The sequence below is a fragment of the Danaus plexippus genome (assembly GCF_018135715.1).
Source record: "Danaus plexippus chromosome 22 unlocalized genomic scaffold, MEX_DaPlex mxdp_33, whole genome shotgun sequence".
NCBI lineage: Eukaryota > Metazoa > Arthropoda > Insecta > Lepidoptera > Nymphalidae > Danaus > Danaus plexippus.
In genome coordinates, this window is record NW_026869856.1 from 1,822,636 (window position 1) to 1,845,656 (window position 23,021).

General features: G+C 31.2%; 1 protein-coding gene across 3 annotated transcripts; it reads right to left on the reverse strand.

The window, feature by feature from the left end:
* Window positions 1-756: 756 nt before the first annotated feature.
* On the reverse strand, window positions 757-18,808 carry LOC116773626 (uncharacterized). 3 transcript variants are annotated; one of them, XM_061528851.1, is made up of 7 exons: window positions 18,788-18,808; window positions 7,876-8,244; window positions 5,564-5,707; window positions 5,148-5,243; window positions 3,268-3,380; window positions 2,499-2,611; window positions 757-2,047 (listed from the first exon to the last, which is right to left on the reverse strand). In XM_061528851.1, exons 2-7 carry the CDS (start codon window positions 8,017-8,019, stop codon window positions 1,536-1,538), a joined length of 1,122 nt encoding a protein of 373 aa, XP_061384835.1. In that variant the 5' UTR covers window positions 8,020-8,244; window positions 18,788-18,808; the 3' UTR covers window positions 757-1,535. The 3 variants fall into 3 exon arrangements, with proteins under 3 accessions (XP_061384835.1, XP_032522001.2, XP_032522002.2); XM_032666110.2 differs by lacking the exon at window positions 18,788-18,808 and adding an exon at window positions 16,364-16,541; XM_032666111.2 differs by lacking the exon at window positions 18,788-18,808 and adding an exon at window positions 16,377-16,540.
* Window positions 18,809-23,021: the final 4,213 nt, after the last annotated feature.

Below are 23,021 nucleotides of genomic sequence, written 5' to 3' on the forward strand. Positions count from 1 at the left end.
TAATGTACATTTATTTTTTATTTACACTATTCTTAATCTAAATTTATTTTTATTAACGCGGTGAAAAGTTTTATACCTACCCCTCCGTCTAGGGGAGACGGAGGATCTTATGTTGGATTCACGGGCCAGAAGGGCCCATGTTACCCACTAAAACACCAGGGGTCACTCTCCTCACCGCCTGGTGGATCGACGAGGGAATCGCTCAAGGCATGCGCATGCATCCGCGACGGTCCGGCGGCTGGCCGCGAACGGCCATCTCCCCTCGAGGGCTCACTCCGCGTGACAAAGAGCGTCCCCCCGCCTGGCGAGCTTGCTTAATCGCGAGAGGGTTAACCCCTTACCCCTCCCACCCAAGCCCAGGCGGCAAGTCTCCAACTACCCACCGCCGAGCGCAAGCGTCCAACGGCAGACAGAGCGGAGCGACCCGGACCTCCGAAGAGGCCCGAGTTTCCGACCCCCCCCCCTCGTAACTAATTGCACCGGTTGGCGATGGGACCCGCATAACCACCTGCGTTGGTATAAATAGAGGCGAGAGTACAGAATACAGAGCGTCTCGCGAGAACCGTTGCAGGGATCGGATCTCTTCGAAAGAAGGTGTTTGTCAAATCGTCTATGAGGTTACCTTCAAGAGTGAGATTCTGACGACATTCAAGAATAAAATCATTGGTGACGTCGTTATACTGGCGTCACTCTTTTAAAAAAACGACAAGTGTTTACTACTCCGACATATAAAAGAAAATAATGAACACAGAAAAAGTTCTTGAAAAATCATTTATTTTTATTAAGTACACACGACAGTGACTGAAAAATTTTGCTTCACATTTCATAAGAGCAATTACAATACTTTGGTTGTTAGGTAACACACTAAAATTATTAATACTTAACAGGAAAATGGGATCTTATAAATCGTTTATTTATATAAAAATGTTTGTTCAAAATAATATTTATACAAAAAAAATATACAAATTTAAAAATATATAAGTAAACTTATAAAAAATAATGACGGAATATATTGAAGTGAAACTTCTAATACGACTTCTAGAAGGTTGCGTTAAACGATCAACGCTCCTGGGGAGGGGGATAGAAAGAGACGGAGCGAGAGTAAGGGAAGGTGAATAGTGAATTGTAAGCAATGTTCATAAAGTTTGTCTTAAAGAAACAATATGAGTTCACTAAAAATTGATTTCTACCAATTCCTACTTTCATTTCCACATTACGTTTTCCTTCTCCCGCGCGGAGGGACTCCTCGCACTATTATTTTTAATATATGTTCTATTTTGTTATAACCTCATTCATTATTTGTTTTGAAAAAACATAACTTAAGATTTATTGCACAGACTAAACAAATCAACAGTTTAACAGATATCTTATATAAATGTACATCTATATTATGCACCAAATAATTGACTGATATGATTACTCGCTATATAATTAAAAATAAATTGCTTCCTGCTAGTTCCTTATAAATAACATTCAGGACTCCTCTAACTTAAGTCTGCATTCAATAGTTCGGGCCACTCGGTCTTCCATAATGTTCACAAAGCGACGTCTTTATATTTCGTCAAATCATCTGATTCGTTGCCGACCGAGTTGTGACTGTTCCTTATGCCGTAGAACACCCTCTCCCTGGATCCGCTAAAGTGGTAGGGGTCGTGCCGTAAGTGACCGTAATCGTTCGGGAACCTCGGATCGTAATCCGTTGGATACATCCTCGGATCGTATATGTAAGGTCTGTACGGATAGGCCATTTCGCTCTTACAATCCATTCTATCTTCATAATATTCTTTGGGATATTCGTCTATATTGAACGCTCCTACGACGGAATGCCGTCTTTTGTATGGATTTTCGGGGCCGGTTCGGGGCCCGACCCATGTTCCGAAGTGTTGTGGAGCGTATTTGGGATATCCTCGTAACGAAGCTGCGTATTGTCTATCGGCGAGGTGTTGCCAGTACGCCGGTGGTGGCTGTGGCAACATCATGGGGTATCCCATCATAGATTGACGTGACGCTAAATGACGACGAAGATCTGGCATTGAACCTGATTTGCCTGTAGACATTAAATTTCATGTTATTATAATGAATTAAAATTGGATTAAATTAGGAAATAATTTTGTTAAGTTAACATTTATTATTAAATGGCAACACTTATTTCTGTTGTCAAAAAATTCCTGAAGGTTTTGTTATTGTTTACGTCCAATTAACATGAAATTGATAACTGTTTTATTAATAGAATTCGTAGTCAAGATTAAAACGCTTAAATTTTAATTAGGCCTCCTATATGTTTTTACCACTGTTTAACAGACTATATACTATACCTCGTCTGCCCGTGATCACGGTTGCTGAAAAGTAACCGAAACGTCGGGAGTATGTAGTTTTACAAAAATAAATCACGCGTAGTTTATCCGAAAAATACTTGTTTCATTTAAAAAAATATATATACTATCTTTGAGTTATTTTAATAATACTAATATATAATGTACATAATTCGTAAGACACACCATTGTCAGGTAAGAAACCGTCGTTGGTAAACGCGATGTTGGAGTCCGGTACAAAGTGGCTCGCGTCAAACTCGCTGCCACTGACGGGAACGCCGGTCGCGTACTCGGATTTCCTGTAAAAATTTACATAGAGTATGTAATATACTCATAAATATTGTGAACAATAGCCAGTTTCATAATATTTTTTAAGAATAGTTATAGTTTAACCTTACAACGACCACTGTATTAATAATGTCTAGATTATAAAGTGTGTCAAAATTTTATGTCACTTCTTGTGAGTTTCTTATCAACCTAGACTAGGTTGGTGTTGGTTTGGTTAGTAATTCCAAGTTAATTTTTTATGCTATAGCCTCATTCGGACTGGATCGTGAATCGTGAAATATGTTGCCAATGTAATAATCAGATTTTAAAATAACATTTTATATCGATAGTGCATAGACAATAAGTCATAGATAATAATAACTTACAATTATATATTACAATTGAAAAAAATCTATACAAAAAAAATACATTGAAAATAATAAAAAAGTAGGTATTGTGATTAATACAACTGTTATTGCAATTATGTATTTTATATACGTATATGTACATTCACATGCTACATATAGCCTATGGGTAAGTTAGAGCGTTAATTTTATCTGTATTTAATAGTGTGTTTGTGTGTATGTGTCTGTGTGTGTGTGTGCGTTGTGGGTATACGTTACATAATGCCGGTATACGCGTGTGTTTATTCGCATATGTGTGCGTGTTTTATATGTATATGTGTTACCTCGCCTCCCTGAGCGCGTAAGCTGACTGGACGAGTACAACTCCACACACGAGAGCCGGCAGTCGGGCCACGTAACACGCGAGTTCAGCCCCTCCGTACACACCTTGGAGACCCTGAACATGTTATATATATTATAATTAAATAAACACTAATAATAACTACGTTCATCAGAAATAATAACATAAAATATGTCTATTATAAAGGGTTTTTCAAACAATTATAATTACTTACTAAATATAACATACATATATTAAATTTTCTTCATATATTCTTAAATAGATGTAACCGGATAGGGCTTTTCCAGGGATCACAACGTCGTTTACTATACTATACCTTTATTTATACTGAACATAGCTCAATGTTTAGCCTACTAAGTGGTTATAAATAAAGCAAATGTATGAAAATTATTTAAAAACACTACTTATATTGGAACATTATCAGGGAGTATTTAACAATGAAAACGCTACAATGTTATTGAGTCTGTATTCATGTATATCATAGGATGTGACGTACGCGCTACATATTATATAATAAATGAAGTGACGCCGCTGACTCCGCGGAACGAACACCAAGCCGTGTGAACCAGAAGATGCCTGATACCACTCAAGCTATGGAATGGTATTGCTATCCTAACATCGGGGCAATCATGTAGTCTTAGGTATAGGTTACAAGTTTTAATATGTAATTCTTATTATAAAATACATATAAGTAAGTTACGTAGTTTTCCTGGAACTTCCGGTTGCCACTCCATATAATTAGGATATAAATATCATTCTCAGACCAATATTATTGTTATATGAAAACTAACCTACTTACAAACGGCGTGACGTAATGTAAAACATAAGTTAATTTAAACCAATCATATTAATGCAGTATTTATATTTGCATGTAATATCTTTCAATAAAATAATCACAAATCAGTATACAAAGATATCGTAACGGTTGACTATTTAGGAAAATAATTCTTATTTCAAAAATTGCGTCTTAAATACATCCCCGTATATTTAAATTTACTGGTCTTTAGTAAATCTTATTTACTTTTTATATATATAAACACATTAATACATGGTACATTGTATATTATATATGGCTGAAACGTGAAATATCCATAGCTTTTATTTAAAGTAATTCTAATAGTTAAATTCCACAGCATATTAAATATTTTTAAAAAGGATTTGCTATAATTACCACATTTACTTCATAGTTATTAAGATACTACTGTTTTCCTTCCGCTGATAAAGTTAAGGAAATATTATTTTATCTCACTAATAGAGACTAATTATTTTATGTATCGGTATTGTTTTTATTAAATAAATTGTATATTTTTATTAAGGTTAGATACGTTTGGATTACCGAAATTAAATAAATACGAAGGCATATAAATAAATCAGATGTACCTAATTGTTTTTTTTATTTTATGTTTTCTAAGCAATTTTTTTTAAATAAGAACCATCTCCTGACAACCACAACATAATGCTAAAATCGGTTAAAAAACAATTAACATAATACTAAAATCGGTTCAGCTGTGCACGCTTGATGGCATCTCATCATCAGCCTATCAAAGCCCACTGCTGAGCAAAGGCCTCTTCTCACATAGAGAAGGTTAGAGCATTAATCACCACGCTTGTTCAAGACGGATTGACGATTTGTAATTATAAGACCAGGTTTCCTCACGATGTTTTCCTTCACCGTCCGTCAGTGGTGTCTAAACACTCTTAGAAAGTTTATATGACTTGGAAGAGATCACATTGATACTTGCCAGGTTTCGAACCCGTGCCCTCATCTATGAGAGGCTGGCCTTTAACCTCCAGGCCACCACGACTTCAATGGCTTGATCAAGGGAATTACTTTTATATGTATATATATGTCCTTGTACTTACCCAATGATTTATAGACATGTAGAAGACTAGAGCACATTCTGGTATTAGAACAAGAATAACTGAGATCAACCACGCCAGAAGGAACGTGTTGTTCTTCTGTAATTTGAAAGAAAATAATAATATAGATATATGAAATAAATAATATAAAAAAAAATAAAAATGTTATAATAAGTATATAGGTTAAACATTCATAATAAATCAAATAAATAATTAATAATAACAAAATAAAATCGCTATTAGCTAACATTGATAACTCTTTTTATCACGCAATTTTTGTTTCACATTAAAAACGTAATCGTTTTTTCCTTTAAGTCATCTAAACTCGTATATTTACACATTATAAAATAATCATCATTATTATTCTAATTAAAAAGACGAACACGCATATGTTTTAATATATATTTGTATTAACTTACCGATATTAGTCCATGTACTAAAGTGACAGTGGCGGCTATGACTACACAGTAGCATATCATGAGGAGCGCGGATGCTACTGGCAGGCCTGCCTGAGCTTCCACCACCCATACTATCTCATATATCAGGGCTATGGCGTACGCGACCTGCAAGAATGATACAATAATATATATACATAGCAGATAACTTTATACTAAATAAAATGAACACAAGTCATACAACAAATTTTATATTTACATTACATATATGATTATTATTCTACTTTAGTTATAGATTTGAAAAATAAAACCTCTTTGGACATATTGTGGAATAATATTTACAGTGCTTCAAATTATTTGTAGTACAATTTATAAGAAATTTAAGCGACAATTGCGTGGTTTTAAAATTCAAGATTGGAAGTATTATTTTTGTTACCAAGTTCACGTTGAAATAAACTTAGAGCTTCTATATTTACTATTAGTTTCCATCGTCACGTTAATAACGATAGTATGAACGCATTTATTCCGGTATGACTTTATTGTAGTCATATATTAGAGCAACTTTGAGAAAAAAAAATTTTATGTTCTTGAATATATTAGTTAAATAGTTAGTTTATATACGCGGCTTGGCTCGTCTGTAATTCATTAGAATGTTTTGTTTCATATTATAACAAATATTTATTCAGTCTATAAATATTTATTAGTTAGTTTTGATAATCACTTTTTAAATCTCTATTATATTTTCGGTACCAAGACTACGTATTTCTAAGTAATATCGATCTAAGTTTCAGCAAATGAAAGATCAAGTAAACTATTTCATGGTCTCCTCAAATGTCTACTATTTATTAGCGAAAAGTTCTAATATTAAGTCGTCAATATTTTTAAACGTACAGACAAAAAGTATCAACGAAATTTTTAATGAGAACGCAAAAAAAATTTTTTTTTTGTTTACGTTACGACATTTTTCAAACGCTCACTACGTGTTATATAATAACAATTCATATTTAGGTTTATATGATTAACATAACATACATTATACGTTATATATCGCAAAATAAATCTATATTTGAAGCATTACGCATTACTCGCTGTTTCAACATCTCGTGAGATAGCTTGGCCTTACTGCCCCTTCTATTATTTGAAACAATGTTGTCTGGTTACTGAGACATTCTAGATTCCCTTGATTCTAGTTTAGCGTGATAAATTTGCTATGAGCTGTATGTGAGCTATCTATTTTTTTATAAACCGACATCAAATGTAGGAAGTAAGTATCAAGTGAGTCAACATTTAGTATATTATGTCTCATAAATTGACATTCTTGCGTTTGTTACGACTAGAGAAGTGATTGCGATTGACTTTTTATTGTTATTCAATCATTTGTAAACAATTTTAACCTCAGCGTTGATCAATTGATGTGATTTGATTTTGATATCAATATAAAAATTTCTTCACTTAAAAATGTATCTTTTTTGTATTTTTGATGGAGTGAAGTGTTAAAATATTTGTTTTGAAACATAGGTCTTATTTTTGTCATAAATGACTTTAAAAAAAGGAAATGTTATTGAGAATTAATATTTGTTATTTTTTAAAGATAAAAATGTATTGGCCCATAATTCCAAACATTTCAATAGTAGGTTTATCGTAATAGTAAATCAAAATAGAAAATCCTTCTCTTTACTGTCGATATAAAGAAAATATTAGGTACATATTTGTGTGATTCAGACTGAAACAATTTAAATGAGATTTAAAATGTCTAGACTTCTTCTAATAATATCTACATAGGCTAGACAACTAAAGTCAAACACGCGAGTAGATCCGAGCGTTAAATCTAGCAATATCTGTATCATATGTTATATTATACAATTAAAATCGATTAAATTCAAATATAGACGAGACTTCTTAGCATTCAATGGATTCACCGGCGGTTGCCGGGTCTATCGCATTGCAGGGAAAGGAGCTCCAACAGCGCCTAGGACAAATCTACGACGGACCTATTCCTAGTGAGTTCGTTTAACGTTGGTAGCTCGTAATTCTTACTGACCTTGATGGCATGGTCTTTGGGGATGTTGGTCTCCCAAGGAAACGAAAGCTCTATTAACACAACGCGCTTTAAAATTACAATATAAATATAAAATTTACTTCAATCAAAACTATCATAAATTTGTGGATATGAACTTATCTTTCAAACATCAAGTACTCAGGTGTCCCCTCCACAAACAAAGTCGGCAGCATCTACAACAATTCCTATGTTGCAGATGTCGTTGGGCGACGGTGGCCACTTACCATCAAGTGGACCGTCTGCTCGTTTATCTCTTTGGGACATAAAAAAAGCTTACCAGTGCATAAGCAGCAATGAATCCTGATGCGGCGGTCACACTGCAGCAGAATATCCGCCTCACAGCCGGCTTCATCCGCAACTTCGGAGAAGGATCCGAGTCCGTCAGATCATTCACCGACATCGCTACTTGTTCCACCTTCATTGATACCGTATCCACTGACAAATCACTCAAAACATCCCAACATAACCTGACCTCTATCACTACTTTCGCTATCACATATCTAAGGTCATTTACCAATTAGTTTTTATGTTATGATGTACTTCTTTATGAGAATCTTATATAATTTTATGTTAATTAAAACTGAGCCTTTTCACTCCTTATAAAAGGGTAGTTTTTTAATCGTTTTCGTCCCTCTGCATCGTGGTCCTGAAAAAAAAAAATCATATGTAAGTAATTTATTCATCTCATACATTTCGAGAGAATTTTTGTTATAGCTCATAACTTGATTGTATATTTTTGTTGTATACAAAAAATAAACAATTCAAACAAAAACGTAATGGCGATTGATAGGAATTGTAAATTTAAATTTATTCAAAGAAATTGCAAGTTCCCCAGACCGACTTCCGCGATAAAATTGACTTCATGGGAGAAATTAGATGAGGAATTTTCAATGGTGTGAACAAAGTATCAATGAATGGGAAATTGTTTTGCATCTGTTATTAATGAAATTATCTCCTCTACTAAACTGATAAGACATGTAGGAATTCACATGAAAATGTTTGTAACTTTGTAGCTAATTCTAAACATTATAACTTAAAGAATATTATAAAACAATATAAATATAAATTTCAGCGTTTTACACTTTTCATTCATACTTAAATTGTGCCAAATATGACACCACGGTTGTTATTTTGAAATGAATTTAAAATAGTTAAGTTTTTAAACATTTTTAAATGAAATATTATCATGACATTAATACCACACTCAATATATAAATAAATAACTTAAAATAGTTTAAATATTATTAAATCTAAATACAGCAAATAACTTTCGAAGTAAATATTTCTTTGTTGCGGAAAAGGTGAGCCTCAAGTGTTTATGTGCGAATAACAGCAGAGCCTTGGTCGGGAAATTACGTTGTTATTATAAACTGTGCATCCTCGCAAACATCGCAATTTACATAGACTTACAGAAAATTATTATAATTGATAAAAATATTTTTTGCTATTCAAATAACTATAACTGATAGTATAATATTAGGTTAGATATGAAATTGGCGTATTGTCGTACTGGCCACTTGGATCTCAAATATGTCTACTCTTTAGTAAGGAATTCCAATTTCAAATTGATACAGCTATTTACTTATGCATTTGTTTTTCGTAAACCGTAATCCATATATATAGTTTACTATCTTTGTTTTTTTTTCGTCACTCAGTTTACAAAATGGAAATCTTAAAATGCCGTGTTATTTACGAAATAACTGTTCTGGTAAATAATAATGCTCTATTAATTTGAAATAAGGCTGGAATGGAAAAAGTAGACGGCTCGTAAAAGAGTTTCCCTGCTTCATCAAAAAACAAAGTAATGGAAAAAGTAAAAAACGATTTGCAATGAAACCATTGACTTTCACAGAACATTACCATAATTGATTTACGTTTAGCATTACTCAACTTCACTATAATCCAATACCTATAAAGTCCAACGAGAAAGTTTTTATTACATGCGTCGTATGTCGTTAGTTAAATGGTTTTACAGAAAAACGGAGAATCGATTTTACTCGTGTCATGCTTAAAATTAATGTTACATAAGTAAATAATAAAACACTTGTGTCAATTCGAGACGTCTGTCCTAGTGGCATAATTAATTCAACCTGGATTTTCAACCTAAATACAAATAAAATTGAGTCCACTTTACCAAAACATCTCGTTTACAGTTAGAACCGCTTCCTTTCTTTCGTAATATGGCCGGCGACGTGTACGGAATCCATCCTGGGTTCAATGTATTGTCTGAGGATTTCTAGCCGTGATAGGAATATCTATAATTTTTACGATTATGATAGTTACGTGTAATGTTCTATATTTTTTTCTATTTAATATACGTATTATTTTATATTTGTATTATGTTATGTAAAAATTTTGAATTTATTTTGACCCTAAGGGCTAAGAACAACATCTAGCGGCAAAAATTATAAAATATATTATGTGTATTATTCTTATATAATAGTAATAATTATGAGCTAATTTAACAAAATAAACGTAAGAGATCTTAAATGTTAGGAAATTGTGAACTAATAAGATCTTTCTAATAGAGTTTAGGCAGGATTAAACTTACATCGAGAATTTTTTTTTTGCATGACTCTCTAAAATAGCATCATAACTACCTTTTATGATATTTAAGTTTAGTAACCAATTATTCAAACTCATTTTATAAAAACGCAATTATTAATTTTAATCAGATTAAAAATTATATCAACCCTAATGGCGACTGCGTTAGAAGTAAGTTGTCTAATGAAATGTCATAACATTTAAATATTGTTATCATGTATGTAATAGGAAAAAAACTACAAAAAAGTTGTGCGCAGAGTACCTCCGCTCGAAAGAAGTAAAACTTCGTAATTTTGGAATGAAAACAGCCAGGGGTAGTAATAGATTTTTAATGAATATTTAGCGCTTCTTTAAGACAAACTTTATTAACATTAAATATTTACAACAAGTCACAATTGACAGCCCGTATGCGTTCGAGCGCGACGCACTCCCACTCGTTATGTCTCCCCCCCAGACGTGTTAAACGTTTAATGCAACCTTGTTGGAAGTCGCATAAGAATTTTTGCTTCAATAATATGAATGAAAACAGAAAATATAACCATTGTAGGCCTTAAAGTATAAAATCATGAGATGACTTGTATAGTTCGAAACCTAGACAACGTCCGGTTACCGGTTAGAGATAAAGTTGTTAAGTTTAGACTGTAGAGTAGGATGTCATAAGAATAGCGTAACTATATTGATGACATTTCAGTAGAAAATCAACAGTGCTTTATAACAAATTCGCCATATAAAAGATAATGATTAATTCAGTCGTATTTTAAACACTAAAAAAAATTGAGTTGAATACTAGAACTGAATATTGAAATAATGAAAATATGTATGGAAAATTCAGAGACAAGCGAAAATCGAACCTGCAACCTCAGGATCATCCCTTTACATGCGCTTAGGGCAACAATTGACTCTTTTTTAACCAGGTTTTTTTAATGTTATGGCTTCATTCGCACTGGAATCGTAGAATATTTTGCCCAATGTCACCGTTTTTATTTGTTTGACGAATTATAATCTCGAGTACTGTGTGGAGGAAACACGAAGGAGTTTGTTTAATGGAATAAAGGCGTTTATTTAATTATTATTATTACTTTTTTTTTTGAGAAGAATGACATTTGCCGTACTCAGATTGAATAAAAAGTAAATGCTTTCCCTAATGATAGTATATTAGTGCTATAGTTTCTACAAACGGTTTCAGTCTACTGGAATAATCCAAACAGTTCCGCACAGTCTATAATAAGGCGAGAGACTAATTCTAACTCGTCAAAGAAGAGGTTTAAGTTAGATTTCAAAGTTCTTAAACCAAGAATTGGTTATTCCACCACCACTACCACTTTCACAAAGCGGTCATTATTTGTCACTTAAAATTCTGCCAGTGAATAAGACGCAGATGCTGAACATAGCCTTACTTAACTATTGGACATTAACATAAAAACTATCTTTTTTCTATGCATCATATTGATTACAGAACAAATTTGTTATGAGAAAATTATTCTCGAATAACTTACATTCAATGTCATCATAATTTTTTCGTAAATTATAAAAATTATATATATATTTTTTTACGCAAACATAGTACTAACAAGAAACTGGATATATTAAAAAGCACTTAGCGAGCTTGTTGTCGTTTCCTTAAGTAGTTACATACAACTTAAATACAACGTTGTGAGTTGTCACTTAATGAAGTGTTGGAGCAATAGTAAATATAATATTATTTCTAATAAAACATTTATTTGTCATATAAACGGGTATTCTTATGAGCTATATATATATATGGTTTTCGTCCTATACGACACTAATAAATTCTATATCATTAAAGATTACTGGAAACTTATTTGAACTCAAAATTGTTCCCTTAAATACTTGACTATGTCTTGCTACACAATATACTTACTACATTAATAAATTATCTGTGTAAACTGCTTACTTCAAAATTACTTAATGATTTATCAGTTATTTAATCGTATTATTTCAAACTGGGTATTTTTTTTCTACCTTCTAAGATATCGTGCGCACACGCAAGCTATGTAATAGTCAAAGTTATTTAACACGCTTTTAGTCTTTCCGCATATTATTATATAGTTTAATGGAATTAATTCATCTTTGACAGAATTTTAAGGTTGTAATTAATATCCGTATACGTTCCTATGTTTAAACCTATGTACCTTTATGCGTATGCGTGAATTTAATTTTCAAACTACCTTCATATACATTTGGTTTTTAAAGTAAAATATAGAGTTATTCAAGTTCAAACTTAAGTTCATTATAACTTAAAAGTAATTTAATGCGTCCATACGAAATTAGGCTAATTATATAATTAAAATTCAAATGAAGTATTCTTTAACGTATTTTATAATTAAAGGTATTACATATATATAAAAATTAAAAAATAATAAAAAAAAATACGACATGAAAAACAGTTATCGATAACAATATTTTTTATAATTGTATGATGTATGGGTTATACCCGTTATGGGTCATACCTATCAAATAAGGAAAGAAATCGAAATCAATTTATGTTTTGTAAAATATAAATATAATCGACTATGAACCAAAGAATTATGAATAATGATTTGGGATATAAAGACTTTTATATTGATTATACCAGCTGTTTAAGTCTTCGGCTATGTGCTCAGGTGTCATATACCCGATTATCATCATAGTTACCGGGTTTTAAATACAAACACAGAAAAAGTCATTGTGGAAACAAAAAACAAATAGTGTAGTACAACTACAGTAGTAACTGAGTTTCTCACGAGCAGTCAAGTAAAATCAGATAAATAAGTCATAAAGGTGAATGAACTCATAAAATTTGTACTTCATTTTCGCACTCAAAGTTGTGGCTTAAAGTATCTTTATACTTTACACCACAAGTCTTTACTTTTAGATAAATATTGTGGCTACAGAATATGTGAAAAGTTTTAACTGACGGTGAATTCTGTTGCTATTTCCACTTTATAGTAATTAGTTTATGATTAAAAGTAATTAACAGTAGAGATTAGGTATGTAGTTTAAAATTAACTGTTTTGTTTCCAAACCCTAAATTGCGGTAGGATATCGATTAGATACAATTTCAAATAATTACTAGCATAATTTGTTTATAAATACAATGATTAATTATGTAATTGTAGATAATTTCAGTAACCACAATAATATTAAAAAAATAAGTATTTGCATAATAAAATTACTATTAAGATATTTTAAAAGCTGTTTACAATAAACAATTAATACAAAAAAAAATCAAAACGTAATTCGTATTTACGCATGGAGTACACACACATATATATATGTATATTTACACATAATGATTTGTAGCCTGAATATTAGAAGCACAATAATAAAAACTATAATCTCATCAATATGACAGTTGACGTTTTGACATATGACATTTACTTTAATTTCAAGTCCTAATCGAGTTATTTAAAAAATAGCATTTTTTTTTCTCAAACAACAAAAACATTACTTTTTTCTCATTTATTATATATTTGGATAAATATTATATATTTTTTTTTTTTTGGATTTATTATATTCATGTAATAGATATTATAAATACATGGGATTTTTTAAATAAACATTCGATTATTTCTTTCATATAAGGAAGCTATATTTTCGAATATTTTTATATGACCTTATAGCCGTAAATGGAAAAGCGCAGTTAGCGAACATTCTGATCGATTGACTCAACTTAATTTGCATTTCAAAACCATAACCATACTCTGCATGAATTCATATTGACACAAAAATAAGTATTTGTTATCTGTAAATTATTATATTAATAAATATAAACAAACTTTTTTTGCTTTAAACCTATTTCTCATTTCTATAGCGGAAAAAATTAAAAAGATAGTTTTCTAGGAACAGTTTTTTATATAATTAAATTTCAGATCTTTATACAATTACATCATAATTTTGTGGTCGGGTAAATCAATGCACCGTGATAATCAACTTAGAGGGTAAATGATACGATAAATTGATATACAATTGTCTATACTCAAGTAATAAAAGAATAATTTAAAAGTAAAACTCGCAAGGAGGTAACTATTAATGTATAATTACTAAGTTCCACGAAATATCTTATCCAAGGTTATCCGCAATGTAGAGCTCTTAAGCTGAATTCCACTCATAAAACAACACTTGCTTGTAATACGGCATACGTAACCTATATAGAATTGAATCAACCAAGAAAACTTGACTATGGTTTAATACAGTTTATTAAATGTCTTTTTAAAAAGGATGTTATTGACGCGTTCCAATTTTAAAATATAAAATTGAAAAAATATTTATGTAATATATAGGTACCTATTATAATAAAATTTTGTACTGAAATATTAGAAGTGTCAGACAGACGGACAAGATATAAGTATTGTATGTAAATAATGGAGTCAATCAATAGCGAATACGTATCATAATTTAAATTGTAATCAACGATATAAAGACTTCAGTTTTTTATTATCTATTGTCTCAATGAAATACTTTGATCTTAAAGATACAGCCAGTAAAAAGTTACTGAAAAAAGGTTATATATGATGGAAAACACAAACTGTTATAGGAGAAGGTGTAATTAAGAATCTTATATCATACTGGTTTTTGACACCAAATACCAATCGATCCGACACACGCCCTGCGATCATTCAAACCCTAAGTTAGCTTTAAGTTAGTTCGTATACACCTATAAGGCGGATTTTTTTTTGCAGTAATGTCCATAGATACCGCCTTAACTTGACGTAAATTCCTAGAATATTTGATGAATTAAATTTGATGTAAGAAATCTTATAGCATTTAAAAAAAATGTGGTTAATATTTTTTTATTTTAAAAACCTCTGTTAAAATCTAATTATGCATATATTATAATTTTTCAACCTGTCTATTAAAATTTTTATTGTTTGAGTGATTTTAAACTTTGTGTTTGAAATTTTAAGTTACATTTTTGTTAATTACGAGTAGATTTTGCAAACAAATCCGGTCATAAAAAAATGTTCACTTGTTTAATATTAATCGAATTCTTGAATAACATCATTATATACGTAATATTAATATGAAGTAATATTTATCAGTTTTTAAATTATGCAATTGTATGAGAACTGCAGCTTTTGTTTGCCCTGAGAATACGACGCGGTTGGGCAAAGGAGGCTAATGCTCAAACATTCAGGTCAACATAACTATGTTAAGATTATTTGGATGTCTGAGTGTTAATGTATACGTGTGTGTGTGTGTGTGTGAGGTTTTTTACCTGTCGACTGAGTTGTAGCTTACAAAATTGCATTAAAAGAACCTAATTTAATTCTGACTTTAGTTTTTACATTAATCTTTTTCCTGTTTTTAAATCTTATATACAAATTAGTTTGTAGTTATTTGTAGTAATTAAAATTATATATAAATTATAATTGTATTCTTTCATATTTAAAAATATTAAACGATATCAATTGTCGCTTAAATTAAAAACACACAACTTCCAAATATGTATTGCATAATAAATGTACTGAGAACATTGATCATTCCGTCTTAGTGAACCCACTTCAGCCGGTTTTATTTACATTTGAAATGGAAAGTTATTTATTTTAAAATGAGTTAAACAAAATAGTTAATCATCGTCATTACAAAAAAAACTTATAATATTGTAACAATAATATTATAATAATCGACAATGCGAAGTAATAACGACAATTTTATTTATTTGAAATAAACGTACTGTATTGACTCCATCACAGAACAAACATATACCATTTGTTGGATATATGATATTAGTGTTATTAAATTTTGTTAACTATAAGTATCAAGATTGCGATCATTTGTCATGAAGCATGTCAGATATATAACAAATGGTATAACAGTGAATATAACATGACATAGCGATCGGCTTCATCAAACATGAAGCGTCTTAAAACTTAGTAGTTAGTACGGGATTATAATGTTACAAACAATTTATATTTAGTTACTAGCTAACAAATTAGCTACTATTGTTTTATTATTATATATTCTCAGTTAGGGATAATATTAATAATATTTTAAAATATTATTTCACGAAAATTTTGAATACGAAAATAATAATGAAATTCATAAGTGCACTCTCGTTGAACTCTTCACTTAATACATTTTTGTTCGATAAGCTTTTAGATTTTTTTTCTTTACTAAATTTATGAATTTACATACATTTTTAACACAATTAAATACTATCACACACTTATGCGAAAATATTTCGCAAGAACGTCGAAATTATTTATATTTGATGTTACCTCAATGACGGACCTTCAAAATTAAAGAGGTTTCACAAAACACAACACTGGCCGAAGAGAAAATAAAAATGTTAAACCTCTAATAAAAACATAAAACAAAAAAGTACTTTTGATTTAAAACCGCGTTTAAATATCGAACGCGCGCGCATCTGAAGAGTCTTAGAGCGATACTGGCTTGTGATTGGCGATCGCAGTTTGAGCGCGGGAATGCATATATCAACTTAGTGCCAGAACATTATTAAAAAAAAGAAACCTAATAATGTCTGTTTATTTTTTGAATGGTAAGTCTTTGAAATTTATGCGTTTAATTATATTTAAGAATATCATATAACATACATGAAATTTATAACCTAATAAAAAATATTTATTTCAAATTAAATAATTACTTTTGCAATGATGACTTCAATCTGTCAATCAAACAGAAAGTGAAGATAAATTGTTAAGAATTTTGTATGAAAATAAAGCAACATTATAATTGGTTACTTATGAAATGAAATTGAGAGTTCACCTTGAACGAATTCAAGTCGATTTCTTGTAAAATAAAAGACAAATGTAAACTAGGCCTACACTTGAAAGCTGTATGTTGTCAAGTGATACTTATAGAGTTAAGCCGAAATAGCACGTATTTCGTTACAATTGGTGACGAAATTTGCGTACATATTTTAAAGAACTATGGTTTTACATAATGACTCATGAGTTGGAATATTGAACAGTTGTTCATACAGCTTTTGTCACTATTATACTCACGACATACTACGAAGAACACAAAAAACATGTCTGACAGCTTTAAATGTATCTACATATATTATTATTTTATACGCTGAACTAATTTTAAATTAAAGTTTTTGAAATACATATTACATCCTGCCAATATATTTATACCAATTTCTAAGTTGCAACATAATAGTATTTCAATACCAACAAATGTATGTCATTTTTGGCATTCGTCCAGAATAATACTATACGAGAAATGTTAGATAAAAAATAATATTCGCATATATTTAATATGAAAATGATACCATAGTCGTTTAATTGTGAGGTTTAAATCCTGTTTAAATTAGTTAGTTTAAATCGTCACACGGCGTACGGAGCGTTAACAGGTTTTCAATCATAAAACATCTCATAGTATAGTATTAACGTAGGTTATTAATGAGAAAAGGAAAACGCTTTGTGTTCAGTGAGGATTCAAACTTGGCGTAAGCCGATGGCATGCGTACGATAACCGATAACTTTGTAGGTCTAAGGTATGTGTAGTTTCCAACGTTAAGCCTAACTTTAAAAATATGTTTTAGTAACTTTACACAAGTAAACTTTATTTAAGATAGGGGGCCCTTAAATCTACACCTGGGTCTCAAGTCCCAAGTACTGTAGAAGCTCCTCTCCCTACAACGCGATGGACCCGGCACCCTCACCGGGAATCCGTTGAATGTTGAGTAGTTTCTTCTCGTCTCGTTTGGTTTTATTGTAATGATAATATGAATAATAATTATAATAAAAAAAATCTGTTTAGGTGATTTAAACTTATAAACTGCAAGCCATTTGGCGGTTAAGTGAAACTTTAGAGTACTGTACATAACATAACCGTTAACATTCTGTAATCTTACTACAAGTTTTAAAGGTCGTACTACAAAAGGAACGTGTGCAGTTTTTTATTTATAAATCCTCGAACATTATAGAGACGAAACTTCACGGCAATCAATAGATACACCGTGCGGGTGCCGGGTCCATCGCGTTGCAGGGAGAGGTACGGAGAGGTACTCCAACAGTGCCTGGGACTTGCGACCCAGGTGTAGATTTAAGGGGCCCCTATCTAACGCGTGTTAAACGCTCAGCTCCACCGTCCAAGCTCCTCTCTCTACCCAACTAAATTTGAAAAGAACTTACTAGGGCTACCTTCAAAGTACGTTCTAAGAATGAATTGATGTTAATTTTAGGCAAGCCGAAGCCTCTTTGTAGGTTGTAGAGAGATCTAGCTGATATAGAACCTATTCATAGTAAGCTCGTTAGTGTGCCCATAATACTTATTATACTTAAGGTAGTTTCTTAAATGTGAAACGGGAAACGACTCGTATGTAGCGTGGCGCTGAAACATGTGATAATACTGGTGTAGAAAGTTTATGGTATTATCATACGGGTAGAGAACTGTTTCATAAAATATAACGCACCATAGTCGCTGCTCGCCTAGTACAAGTTATGATCACAAAAAAACAGTTGATTCATTTAAACAACTTTTCATATAAAGCATCAACGCCCTTGATTACAAACCGTAATTTAAATGCCGATATCAATGTCAATTACAACGATTTAATTATATTTGACGTGTAAATAACGCTTTATATGCTTGCTACAAGTTTGTATACTTAGAAAGAAAACAGAGATATTCTAGTTTTTCATTCATAAATCTAAGTTGAAATTGATACTTACGTGCGAAGTTTAACGAACGAAACTAAAGTCTAAACACTCCGTATTTAGAACGACGATGTAGACTCACGATAAGCTATACTATCTTTAGGCAAGTGTCATTACACTACATACAAATCGTGTCCTGTTTCTCATTCAATAACCTACGTTAATACTGTAATGAAGGTATAATATGTAGATTAAAATAATTTTAAACGCTTCATACGTATAAAAACGATGCCATCTTGGTCTTACCGAACTGGGGTATGGTATGAACTCATAAAGACTATTATAAATATTGAGCCTTTTGTTTTAATTTTGATAAAAGCCAGTTACATTGTTTCAAGAGAATTGCAGTAATTGAAGAGTGAAAAAATGCCCCGAGGTATTTTTCGTATATAAATTGTATAAGAAATAAATTATATTTTAAGAAACATTACACACATTACATTAATAGAGACGGGACACATTTGATAAGTCAATCCATGAAGATTTCCTAATGGGTGTATTCACTATTCAGTATTGTAACTAAACGTCAGATATCATGACATTTCAATGGTACTATTGAACTTGACATAATAAATTAATTAAGGTCGAGTACCCATGAATCGGCGATATCCGGTCCTCTCTAATAGGTATTATTTAATAAATATCTTAGACAGAAATTATTCAAAGATATATTATGGTTTAATTTCCTTTTAGATTTCTATTTTACTTCTCTTCATTTTTTTATTATTACGAATGAAGGACTCAAAAAATACTGATGACCTTTGAAGTGTCTTTCATTTCAAACAAAACAACAACAAATAGATTAATTCTATTGTTTTACAGTCTATTGTAGTATGTTATCGTCTTGCCGTTCCCATATTTAGCGCGAAGGTTACTTCATTTTTCCTCCGTCGCATCCACCGTGATTCATTGATTTTCCCACCATATAATTTAAAAAAACATAGTCACCTGAGTTCTTAGCACCATAGTAATAATGACGTAAATAAGATGAAAATTACAGGTATATGTTTTATAGAATTTAAATCGAAAGTACCGTTATTAAGATTTAAAACTTTAAACAAACCTCGTGGTTACAGCGTTCGTGTTTATAAGACATCCTTTGTATAAAACAAATTGCCGCGCAACCCACTTTGACAGTTTAGTTACAAGGATTTTTGTTTTGTTTTCAATTGACATCGATATTTTAAATATAGAATTTGAATAGTTTTATCCTATACATATTATAAATGTGAAGTTTATGTGGATGTGTATCTGTTGTTACTTCATGCTAAATGAACTACATGAATTAAGATGACTTTACAATAATGTAGCCAAGACATTAGAAAACATATAGATTATAATATCCCTTCATTCCACTGTTTGGAAGTTTGCACTGTTTGGAAGAATACATCGTGACATTTGGTTGTAGTTTGGATTCACGAGACCCAATATATACATAGTCTTTCTATTTCGCTTACAATAGATACATAAGATTTAAAATTTTGATCTGAAATTAAGTTGTCACGAGTATTTATTTATTAAGAGGTCAACACAAATAATAATAATAAATAATGTTTCTAACTACAATATTTTATACGACAACAAAGATTTAAAGCGACCTTGTAGAATGGGATATTAATTAACTATTACAAAGACAAAGCCCACATGAATTGTATGTTAATGTTATTCGATTCAGTCTATAAAATATAAATCAGTAGAAAATAAAAACATTACTCAAACATCTTTAAAAAAACGTTACTTTTTTATACTTCTACCTTAGAGTACCTTCTACCTTACCTTTTTTATACTTCTACCTTACCTACCAAATTAACATTGGAATCAGATATAAGAAATTTAATCTATAGCCAATTGAAAATAGAACTATCTGAATTAATAATTTCAAATATGTATTTTAATTTTAATATTGTATTATAAGAAACATGTATATGTGGGCATCGGAATCCTTAACCTAGTGTTAAAGTGTGGGCGTATTTAAAATAGTGATGTACCTGAGTACAAGGCTTAAAGTTGACTCATTAGCTGTGAATCATGTACTTTAAAAAGAATTATATATGCATAAGTATATTTATCCTATTGAGAAAGTTAAAAAAAAATCGAGTGAAAGCTTTAGCAGCTAGAAAATTTAAATCATTATCTTAATTTTTTTTTACCTTAGAAAAAATTTCACAGAAATGTCAAATTAAAAATAAAACTTTTATGAAATGTAGTCATAGGAAGTGAATCAAACAAACCCGCTATAAACCCCGCCATATTTGACAACACGTAATGAGCACACACTACGTGACAGCTGACATTTTCTTAAGTAGTTAAAAACTATTTTAAAGTACAGTTACTGCAGATTTGAAATGATTAAATTTATTACATTTCAAAACAGTATGCCTAGTCTAAGTTGACTTCGTCACGCTAAATACGGAGGATTACGTTTTTCATTCATAAATATTGACACATAGTATTAACGCTGTTGTCAGTATTGAATGACAAACGTGAATCGCTTAGATTAATATGTTAAGATACAAGCTTGAACTAAGCATACAAATATATATAAAAGTAATAAATAATATTTCTATATATATATATATATATATATATATATATAAAATCAAGGTAAAAATTGACTTTTAATAAAATAATATTCGATATAATTCCACTACTAATTCATTAAATTTACACAAAAATAAAAACAATTCTAAATGAATAACTTTCAACTATCTTGATTTAAACTAATCGTTAAATGAAATCCGAATATAACACAATCGAAAGATTTAAACACACTTCGAAAATTTACTAACGACTAATCTATCACACCAACGCGCGTTACGAACGAAAAAGGGCCCTGATGTCCTCTGACAACTGATGTCTATATGTCGTTTGAGTCTCGCCTACCCTCTCATATTCCTACATTGATTCTCTCCTACCCTCTCATATTCCTACAATACATAAATTTTGAAACAGGGCTTAACCGCTTACTGAATTTTAAATTAAGTATATTTTATTAGGCACGATGAGAATGCTAAATATAAGATCTATGCAATGAGTTTAGACATGCAGAACGAGTGGATAGACATAGGATATTTTTGCATCTCATTAGCACTAAAATGGCGCACCTTAAGTCATGATTGGTCGCCAGCATTTCTAAAATTTTATCTCAATACGTTTCAAATGACTCTCCCAGAACAGAGAAATATAGTAAAATGGGATAAAAGTACAGGTAAAACTTGCTATATCTTTGGGAAGATAGTTGGAACTGCTAAGCATTTGCTGGTGGGATGTAGGGTACTCTTGAAGCGGTTAGTCTTTCGGTAGCCAGAGTGTAAAGGGAAATAACAACAATCGAGCGATCAATAGCTTTTGTGAGAGCCTTACTATTCTTAAAGCGGGTTCGGAATGGACTATAATAATGGATATGTATGAGAAACAATACAAAATCCCAGAGGATATTGGTGTGTCGGCCTCCACACCAAACATATTTATGTATTCGCGTATTTTAAAGCGTCTCCAAAGATCATGCCATCAAGGTCAATAATTATTACTCACTAACCAGCTCGCAAGGAATATGTTTGTCGTAAATTTGTACGAGCTAGAAGTGAGAGCGAGATGTATAAGAGCTAAATCTCTCTACAACCTACTAAAAGACTTTTGACTGTCCAGAACTAATACCAATTAATTCTTCGACGTACCTCGAAGGCAGCCTTAGTAGGTTCCTTTCAAATTTGGCTAGGTAGAGAGAGGAGCTTGAACGATGGAGGTGAGCGTTTAACGCACGTTAGATAGAAGACCCTTAAACCGACACCTGGGTCGCAAGTCAGAGGCACTGTTGAAGCTCCTCTCGCTGCAAGGCGATGGACAGGCACCCGCACGGTGAATCCATTGAATGCTAAGAAGTTTAGTCTCGTGAATTATCTCTCTCCCGTTAGTTTTTCTCGGCTGATGTGTTAACAAGTCTTCATTTATTCAAGAGAACACAAAACGATGTGTATATTAAAATCCTTGCTTCATAATACTAAACTCCATGTCAAGTATAGATATTAAAGTATATTATATATATTCTTTTTGTTAAAGGTCAGGCGGAATATGAAACTAATCTTATAAAATTTTATTGTTATTTCTCATTTTATTTATAAAGCAGAAAAAGGTATTTGCCACAAAATAAACATTTCATCGTGTTTAGAAATTTACAGCAATTTTATGTTGAACTGAAAGACGAAATACTTATAAGGGGTTTGAATTAAATAAAAATAATATCAACACA